This window comes from Folsomia candida, unplaced genomic scaffold (genome assembly GCF_002217175.1).
Source record: "Folsomia candida strain VU population unplaced genomic scaffold, ASM221717v1 Fcan01_Sc005, whole genome shotgun sequence".
Taxonomy (NCBI): Eukaryota; Metazoa; Arthropoda; class Collembola; order Entomobryomorpha; family Isotomidae; genus Folsomia; species Folsomia candida.
The window spans coordinates 701,393-711,654 of record NW_019091197.1 but is presented as its reverse complement, the minus strand read 5'-3'; the positions used below and the strand labels follow the sequence as shown (position 1 = coordinate 711,654).

The 10,262-nt window shown below is 35.6% G+C and overlaps 1 protein-coding gene and 2 long non-coding RNA genes across 4 annotated transcripts; 2 read left to right on the top strand and 1 right to left on the bottom strand.

Moving 5' to 3' along the window:
* The first annotated feature begins 32 nt into the window (after positions 1 to 32).
* On the top strand, positions 33 to 1,559 carry LOC110850113. Of its 2 annotated transcripts, XR_002547924.2 has the most exons (5): positions 33 to 473; positions 701 to 932; positions 1,066 to 1,129; positions 1,243 to 1,268; positions 1,370 to 1,559. It is a non-coding gene; the product is annotated as an uncharacterized LOC110850113 (long non-coding RNA). The 2 variants fall into 2 exon arrangements; XR_004834899.1 differs by having other exon boundaries at positions 85 to 932.
* Positions 1,560 to 3,567: 2,008 nt separating this feature from the next.
* On the bottom strand, positions 3,568 to 4,349 carry LOC110849888. Its single transcript, XR_002547889.2, has 3 exons — positions 4,335 to 4,349; positions 4,040 to 4,251; positions 3,568 to 3,982 (listed from the first exon to the last, which is right to left on the bottom strand). It is a non-coding gene; the product is annotated as an uncharacterized LOC110849888 (long non-coding RNA).
* An 871-nt stretch (positions 4,350 to 5,220) lies between these two features.
* LOC110849578 lies at positions 5,221 to 6,201 on the top strand. Its single transcript, XM_022097011.2, has 2 exons — positions 5,221 to 5,381; positions 5,744 to 6,201. The coding sequence occupies exons 1-2, from the start codon at positions 5,331 to 5,333 to the stop codon at positions 6,002 to 6,004; spliced, it is 312 nt and encodes a 103-aa protein (XP_021952703.1). The 5' UTR covers positions 5,221 to 5,330; the 3' UTR covers positions 6,005 to 6,201.
* The last annotated feature ends 4,061 nt before the right edge of the window (positions 6,202 to 10,262 follow it).

The window sequence follows — 10,262 nt, the reverse complement described above, 5'->3', positions numbered from 1 at the left end:
ATATTATTCATCTCCTCATTTTTTGCACTTGATTCTTGATCTTGCCAAAAGCATTGATAGTCAAGAGCAACACGACTGCAAATTGTTTAGAGACCGGATTACGTATGTACATATAACATTTATTTAACTCTCACTCTTTAATACGACTCTTGGGCTGACCAAAGTTATTAAAAATTGGATATGTTGCACAGATGGACTTGGTAAACCCAGGTGGTGGGTTGTAAAAGTGGACTTTGTCCTACCGGACAAAGTTCAGACTTTTACTTTTACACGTGAAAAGACAAGTTCATTGAATCATAATCTGCACCAAGGGTGAATTGTAGTTCTTAATTTCTTTGTATATATCAGATGGTCAGTAAAATTTATCTGGGCGATTCACTCCGATTTTTGCGATCCAATCAACTCTGTACTTATAATCCACAAGCTAAAAATGTGGGTATAAGTTTACAATGACGACGATGACAAAATCTAAGGTTGTAAATTTATTTCGTATCGAAGATGCTCTATTTTATCCAAGTTTGCAAAATATAGTTTTGCATTTATAAATTAATTGTCCAATTTAATATGGATTCCATACACTCTTAGAAACTGGGTATTGATCTTTGAAAAACTTTAATACCATCGTGCTGGTATCATTACACATTCACGATTGGGTATTAAAATATTGCGAAAAATCAATACCACGAGCTTGTACGTGCAGAGTGTTAACTTGTAATACCGAGCTGGTAAAACATCAATACTGACCGGTACCGATTTTATACCACGTTTACGCAGTCTCAAATCTGTCCGGTATAGACTTGGGCGCGGGATGTGCAAACTACTCACTTGCAGTTAATCGTTGTCTTTTTAGAAATAAGTTCTTCTAAATTAGTTCGGCTGGGGAATTACTTGGGGGGAAGAAATTGAGTACTTCCGATGGAAACTTTTAAAGGGTGAGCTTAAATTTATTTGTCTTTTAGTTTTATCTTTTGCTACATATTATGTTAATTAATAGGGAATAATTTTAAACCACCAATTTCGTTATATTTCCTGCTTTATTAATTAATTTAATTCTTTTATATTTAGCAAGTTCATCGACTTATCCAATTCCTTGTTCCGGTCGTGAATATAGGATTGAGGATAATTTTAGGTTGGTGAACACATTTACAGATAAGTACAACAATTAAGCTACAATAGACGCATGTAAATATTGCAAAAATTCAAATTTCAGCTAATTGACAACTTGCTTTTCACTTGTTTCAGTGGCAGATTTCTTATCGAATCAGGAGGTAAGATAAAGTAATTTTAAATCGAAAAATAGATGTAAAATAAATACCGCACGATGTGACTTGTTTACACAATGTTTTTTTTAAATTACTTGTGTTTGTAGATCCAGTCAGCTCAGCTCAACTCTTCCACATTATTATGTATGTACAAGCTTTTAAAATTAACTTATTCCACTATCTTGTATATGGTTGATTTCCATTTTTTGTAAATGTTTATGTATGTATGTCATTTATAATTTTCTGACTTGTAAATTACAAGTTGTAATTGGATAAAATAAATAACATTTAAATCAATACCAAGCAGTACTAAACCGTTATTTTTCTTAATGTATGGTATAACTCGTTAATACCGGATTTACTCATTTAATACCGCATAGTATTAGATTCCTACCCCACGGTATTAACAAACAATACCATCATGCAAAAACAAAATCAGTACCGCAAGCCACATTTTTATACCACAACGGTATGAATACAAAATAATACCGCTTGGTATTAAATCAATACCAAAACGGTAGAGTCACATATGAATACCGCCTGGTATTGATCTGGTATTGATTTTTCTAAGAGTGTATTGTATACATATTTTCAGAACACAAGAAACGCATGCATGCAAATATGTGTGTATGCTATTAGAAATCCAGTATTAATATAATACCAAACGGTATTCATATACATATTTATACTGTGGTATTGGTAAGTAATACGGGATAGTAACAGCTCGGTATTAAAGTTTTACGATACCGGTAGGAAATTTTTACGGATCGGCAAAATTTTAATACCAACTGGTAGTACTTTAATACTGAGAAATCAATAAATACCTGAATGACTATACCAGATTTCTAACAGTACCCAAAGAGACCATGACATCCAGCAATAATCCCAACTTAGAAAGAAAGGCCACCCGACTAGGAATAGCCAGACTGGGAATTTGTATGTAAATATATAAATACTGCATGTCCTTGAGTGGCGACAGACCAGATCCAAACATACCACTTCTAAACCTTTACCTCCCCAAATTATGCAGACAATATTCACGCTCGTGGCATTGAGACGGAGGAAAAATCGTAAACTTTTTATCTTCATGTAAACAAGACCGGGTCGTGTGCAATTCTGTCTTGGCCCACAATTTCAGCCAATGAAACCAAAGCCAATATATCCTTGCGGAAGAAAATGCGACGAGCCTCTGTCTTTTTGATCGGGTGCCAAATACGTATTGTAAATAAAACCATTCTCCTCCTTTCCTCTTTAAGAATGGTTGATTGATATATTGCGAAAGGGAGAAAATCATACTTCTAAAAATGTGTTGAAGTCACAAAGGTGAACATACCGTAAAACCTCTATTTATAGCCCTCTTCTAATTATAGCCGGTCTCCAAATATAGCCGGGTCTAGAGACCAAGATTTCAAAATTTTAGCCGGGTCTCTAATTATAGCCGGGTCCCCAATTATGGCCGGGTCTCTAATTATGACCTGTCTTGTCCTCTGTATCCCTGTTCATAGTCCGTTAAAGAAAAATGTTGCACATTATGCCAATCAACGAATAAGTTGAACTACTAATTTTTTCGTATTAATTTCAGGTTAATAATGGATATAATCACGAGAGAAAATTTAAAAAACCTGCTAAACTTCGTGTCAAGATGTAGATTAAAATTGAATGGGTTACTTATGGCTTATCTTGCTAAATTATAAAACTCAAACTGAGTCAGCATGAATTATATTTGATTTTGTAACATCTGAAATTTTAGGTGGAATAAAATTTAGCCGGGTCTCTAATTATAGCCGTTCTCTAATTTTAGCCGGGTCCGTCACCCTCAGTTTTGGATTTTAGCCCCGGCTATAAATAGAGGTTTTACGGTATGTATGTAAATATGTAAGTACGTATGTACGTATGTACATACACTCCGTGCTGGTAAACATTTTGGAAGAACTTCCTCCTGGATTGGTAACAATTTGTTTCTGCGTTGTAAATTTTTGTTACCACAACCGTAGACTTCAGTACTATACGGTAATGCGCGTTACTTATGAAGTCATATATGCACTGGCGCACTGCTATCGGTAATCATTCAATACCATTTTGGTAATAGTGTATAGTACAAACGTATTTATGTATGTATGTACATATACATACCTCTCAGAATGTTATACGCGGACCGCTGCTACATAGCATGACCACTGTTCTTTGCTATCATTACGCATGTTTGGCCGCTTCGAAAATATACAAAAGTCAAAAGATTTATCTGCATATTTATGTATTTAGATGTGTGTACGTACATATGTACATATGCTCTAGCTTTTCCGAATAAAATTTTCACAAATTAATTCCATATTTATTTTGATCACGACATAAAGCTTAGAATGGGAGAGTACGTAAGAAGTTTTAAGAAATAGTAATACGTATTATTAATTCAAATCAAGATCCTGTAGCTACTTGTGTAGTTATGTAGCTAAAATTGTTTAACATCCAGCCTGTGTGCAGACACAGTAACAGGGATGAGAGATACAACTGTAGCATCTGTACCCCTCCCAGAAACAAAAGTTGCTACATCCCGCGTGGCTATATCCCCCACAGTAGGTACATTTCGGGGCAATTTGATCCTTTTGGAGGGAAACGATTGTGCCATCTTCATCTGGAGTGCCCCTTACTCGTTCGATCCCCATGGAATTGTCGTCCGGGCTAGCGACAGAAAAGTCGGAGGCTAGGCAGGTCGAGAAGTTCTGCAAAATAGTTTAAAGTTTCAAAAATGTTCAAAAATTTGAATTTTTCCACTTTACCAATGCAACGATGGCACCCAACAGAAAGATAGAAACGATTTTGTATCCCATTTTGTAAGTAAAGAAATGAAATGTTTTTAATAGTTTAAGCAGATACTTTTTTTCGAACCTTGTTAAGTATGAGTTTGAAGTGTGAATGATTTAAACGTTTGGAAACGTGTGCTTTATATATCCAGCATGATCCATGAATTATTCGATGAATTGCTGTTTATCTACACGTGCATTGTTCGAGAAATTGAAAATATGAGGATGTGACGGATTTGATTTGGTTTGCTTTGACATGAAATTTATTTACCTATTTAATAAACAACACGTTTTTCAGAGATTATAGCTCCCTTGTTGCTTCCTGATATCCCTGTAACACTAACGTTTGCATGTACAGCTAATTGTTTTCCATCAATAAATTGCAGATAAGGATTGACGCTGTAAATTAGGCTTATCCGTTCCAGATACCATTACACACGTAAATACACACACAAACATAATCTGACCACCGCCCACCCACCTACATAATTATTAGCTAGAAAATTGATGAGTAATATTAAATAATTAACGCAATATATGTAGGACAGGAGGAGCGTATGTAACGCATATGTAAATATCTGTACAATTACGATGATAATGATCCATAGATATCGTTCTTGCTCGAAATAACTGAAACTAAAAGTGCGTTTCAACTAAAGTGCGTTTCAACATTTCAAAAGAAGAAGATTTTCATCTCGTGTATTGTTGTATATATGCATGTGTTGATAATTAATTGCAGATAACATTTCAAATATTGCCAAATAAGGTAAGCTTTTTCCTCGCTTTTCCTTTAAAACTTCGGTTTATGTACTCCAAGTTGAAAACATGAACTTGTCATTCAACTAGAGGTTAACGAATTGGCAGTGTTTAACAATCATAAAAATCGCATAAAACATTAAGCAGACTGTCATCCACTAATAATCATACTGGGCAATTATGTATCTATGTACCTTTGAAACCATTGAGCTTATCACGGAACAACAAATGAGTCACAATCCCAGGAAAATTACTTTTTAACAGAATAAACCTTGCGTCACAGTAAACAAAAGAAAATCATTCACATCCTCATTTCCTGACACACATACATATTTCTCGCAAAACACACGTAAATAAAGAGTGATTAATCTAATAATTGCAGGATTATGTTGGATATATAAAGAATTGATTTGTAAATTCTGAAATCATTCACACTTCAAACTCATACTAGACAAGGTTCAAAAAGTATCTGCCTGCATAAACCGTAAAAACATTCAATCTTATTTGCAAAATGGGATACAAAGCCGTTTCATTCTTTTTGTTGGGCGCTATCATTGCCTTGGTAAGTTTTTAAATTCGAATTTTTGAACATTTTTACGCTGTTAAAAATCTGGTAGAGTGACAAATCTATGTACATCGTACTGGTATTGAGTTGGTAATAACTTAATTCTGACTGGAAAATTTGTCATTACCACAACATTAGTATTAGTACTGTTCATTAAAAAGCTGGTAAAAGTCCGCAAATATTTCTATCAGTAAATGTAAATTTTGTTGGTGCCTTGTCAATAAACCTGCCAGATAAGCTATTAGTTTTCTTGTCCGAATTTGTTTCGAACAAACAGTAAACGATGTCACATACGTACCACGGTCAGTAATGATTAAATACGAGTATTCTAAGTGTGTATAATTTCATCTGTTTTGTAGAACTTCTCCGCCTGCCTGGCCTCCGACTTTTCTGTCGCAACCCCGGACGACAATTCTGTTGGGATCGAACGAGTTAGGGGCACTCCGGATGAGGACGGAACAATTGTTTCGTTACAGAAGAATCAAATTGCCCCGAAATGTACCTACTGTGGGGGATATAGCCACGCGGGATGCAGCAACTTTTGCTTCTGGGAGGGGTACAGATGCTACAGTTGTATATCTCATCCCTGTTACTGTGTCTGCACGCAGGCTGGATGCTAGTCTTATTTTCATATCATAAGTACTACATATACTAAATATTACACTATTATTACACCTGCACTAAATATTACAAAAATATGAAAAACCGTTCCAATGTTTTCGTTCCGGCATAGTATTAACTAAATCTTTACCTAAACGTATAAAATTTATAGCGATTTTGATCACGTAATAACAAACGAATTATTTAACTACAGTAATTTATTGTGCCTATTACGTACTTTCTGGTTCGAATTTATTTAGCTATGTACTTTGATTAACGTTATTTTTATTTGATTTCAAATCCTCTAAATTAGTTCTAATAAAATGCATATCTTAGATACTATTTCATGTATCATACCCTGGGGAAATTCATTCTACACATAGATCTGGAACGCATTTTTCAAACTCTGACCTGAGGGACCGTCCATAAATTATGTCACGCGAGAGGGGGGAGGGGGGTCTAAAGCTCCAATGATATCGTGCCTATGTGACACATGGTAAAGGGGGGCAGGGGAGTCTAGAAAATCGTAATTTTTGCGTTACATAATTTATGGATCACCCCTGACCATATGCATACGTATAAATATATCTACATACATATTTTAGTAAAGTAATAATTCAAGATACAGTTATCTATTTAGCCAAAGCAAGATATATATGTTTTCACGAAACTTGCCCTTCAAACTTTAATACTTCATACTTGATCAGTCTGATTCAAATAAATATCTCATAAATATATCAGTATTTACTTAGCAATATTATTCAATCGATGATCCTTCCTACTGATTTCTCGATAGATTTATATATGTACGTAGGTACACATAATAATTCAACTGTATTTTTCGTTCCACACAGGAAATAACCGTTACCAAAGATATGCACACATAAGAAAAGGAAACATGGAAAAGGCGTGTCAAATAATTATATATAAATAAAGAAGTCAATTTTATCATATGCAAAAATAATTCATTATTTGGTTCCAGATTTATGTATGCAAAATAAATTGCATATAGATACATAAATAATTTAGTATTATGCCAACTCCACAACCATACATACGTACGTATCACTACCGAAATAATAGCACATTGAGCACCAGTTTAGCTTGACAAATATTTATTTTTCTTGCTTTGGACAGATTTCCAGCAATGATTACTCCCAAAATAAAGCTATTAATTGGGTTTTCCTTCTTCATTACATCTCTCGGTTTCTCCACGCCCGTTCAATGGGTTAAGAAGCGTCAGAAACTTTATATTTCCGGGCTTTACAATTACTATTTGACATGTCTCTGGTTTCTAGGATTTAGTTGCTATGCTGCAGCCGAATTCGTTATTCTTTGGGACAAACTGAACCAGTCGGAAAATGATGACGAAGAATTCAATATACTCTACAGATTGGTCGATATTCTGCACCATGGCCTACTCGTGACTTCAATCGCATTGACGACCCCATATCTCCTACAGAGAGACGTTTTCGTCCTAGCGGTCAATCAATTGCACCTCCTTGACGACAACTTGACCAGTTAGTACATACATACATACCTATATCAAGGTTTTTTTGTATTATATGGGGGAGTGTTGCTTCGGGATTAATTCGATGCTAATACAGGTTGTGTCAGTTTATTCGAATTTTTACAAAATTAAAAAACCTAGACTTGGAGAAATATATTACTCCTAGTATAGGTTTTTTAGGTCCGTTTTTGGGACACTCTGAAAATAATTCTTGCCTAAAATTTTGACCCCTTGCGGTAAAAAAACAGAGATTTGCTTTCTCCAGGCAATTCGCCCCGACAGATCCAGGGTGACCCTTTATAGACTTCCGCATGCTTAAAGGGACTTCAGTAAAGTTACTATAGCTTGGTATTGAAATTATACCAGCAGGTAAAAATTTGCTAGCGGTATGGTAAAACTTTAATTGAGGAAGATGAGAAGGAAACTCATTGAATTTTTGAAAAGCCAATTAAACCAAGAATGAGAAAAAAGTTGCGAGCTGGCCGGAATCGAACCGGCAACCTTTCGTTCTGATCACTACCGGGTTACCACTTTCCCCACAAAGCCCTGTGATTATTTTAAAATTTTAAAATTTAAAAAAAATACGCATCAGCCAAGTGTGAGAATTAAGCATCAGCCATTCACAGGGCTTTGTGGGGAAAGTGGTTACCCGGTAGTGATCAGAACGAAAGGTTGCCGGTTCGATTCCGGCCAGCTCGCAACTTTTTTCTCATTCTTGGTTTAATTGGCTTTTCAAAAATTCAATGAGTTTCCTGGTAAAACTTTAATACCGAGTTATTACTACACGCGATTTCTTTCACAAGGACCAATATCACTTTGACAGTGATATGATATATGAATACCGCTTTGCACTGTCTTACTACGCTCTTAGTAAAACGGGGAGCCCACATGACTTAACCAAATTATGATAATATTTTACCCCACATTGTGATAAATGTTCCCCACAATGTGTAAGCGTAACACTGGTTAGTGAGGATTTAATACATTGGGGGGAAGATTTATCACAATGTGGGGTAAAATATTATCACAATTTGGTTAAGTCATGTGGGCTCCCCATTTCTCCTCGTTTTGCTAAGTATATAGACTTCCAAAAGCATATTTACTCTGTGCATAAATATGTACATACTTTATTAAATTATTTAAATGCCTATTAATTTCAGAAGCACTTATCCCACAAATTCGGAAACCTATTCCTGCCTACATCCACACCTACCAAATTCTCTACATGAGCCTACACGTTTCGCTCATGGGAGCCATGTTTATCGTACTTCCTGGCTTTGGGTATCTCTTCTTCAACGAGGTGGAACCCACGCATCGATTTTTTCTGAACGTTTTCGAAATTGAAATTCTCTTTGAACCAAGGTTCATCCCAGTTACGCTGATTTTCCTGTACTTCGTGTTTCAAATCGTGGCCCATGCGACAAACCTGGTCATCTTTGGTTCTCTCTGCATCTGCTCAACCATCGTTTGGTTAAAGCTGATCACCCCGACAAGAGTACATTACCAAACTTGTGACACGTGCTTCGGACCCTTGTCGATCGAACAGGTGGCAGCGCTTTACAAGTATCAACAAGTTATAAACGCGACGTTGAATGGTTTCCTGAACAATTTGTGGATCGCGAGCCATCTAGCGTCGGCCGTTCTGGTTACGACGATCGGATCCGTCTTGACGATTCGTCACCATACTGAAATCGGATATCCGGACTTCTTCCTTGTTCCCGTCTTGGTCTTTACCACTCTGAGTTTATTGTATGTCGAGTGCGAATATATGGCCAAGCTGGAAGAGGCAGGTTTACAATTTCGGAGACAAATTTGTAATGGCACTCTTAGAAAGAGCTTGACCAGAAGGGTGGGAAATTCTCTGTCCCCAATAAGGCTTAGGTTGGTGGGATCGTTTTGTTTTATTGACAGGGGTGTCCTGTTCACAGTGTTGAATCATGTGTCAGCCAATGTCGTTAATTTGTTGGTGGGTTCGAAATAGAAGTTTTGTTGTAAGTCAAGATATATGTACATATGTAGAGCAAGGCTGCCTTTGTACATTTGTATATTTACCTAAATACCGTAAAAAGTCAAATAGTAGCCGGGGGCTATACTATTTACAAAATCGGTGTCTGGGACCCGGCTACTATTTGAGCAAGGCTACTATTTGGGTTTTTACGGTATTTAAATATACAATTGTATATTTAAATAGGTATGTATTTACATAGTGGTAGCTTCTTAATTTTTGGTAATCTTAGGAAAATTTTTATATTTCTCTCGAAGAGAAATATCGAAATGTTATGCTGACTGATCCGGTTAATAATCCAAAACGTGTTAATGTAACCAATATAAAACCCGGCCACCCATCAAGTTAAGAACCATCATTAATTCGGCAAACACACACCTACTATTTTGACAACGTAATATATTAATGAGTCAATGTTGACTACAATGAACTAAATATTCATATGTTAACATATTTACTATAAAATATGCAAATAAGATCAGCGCTGAAATAATCATGGAGTATGCATACTTATCGCGACGTTGGTATTACCCACATTCTAATTAAACTTGAGTAAAATTTGCAATGGCAGAATTGGTTCTGCTAAATTTAACCAACGAAGGTAAAATTTACTTAAAGTGAAGCGAAAATCCTACAAATCTTAAAGATAAAATCTTATTCTTGATAGGGGAAATTTTACAAAACTATTTGTACTACATATATCTATCTAATGTCATCACGGCTTTTAATCAAACTTGAGGAAATGTAAATCAAATTTATTTAG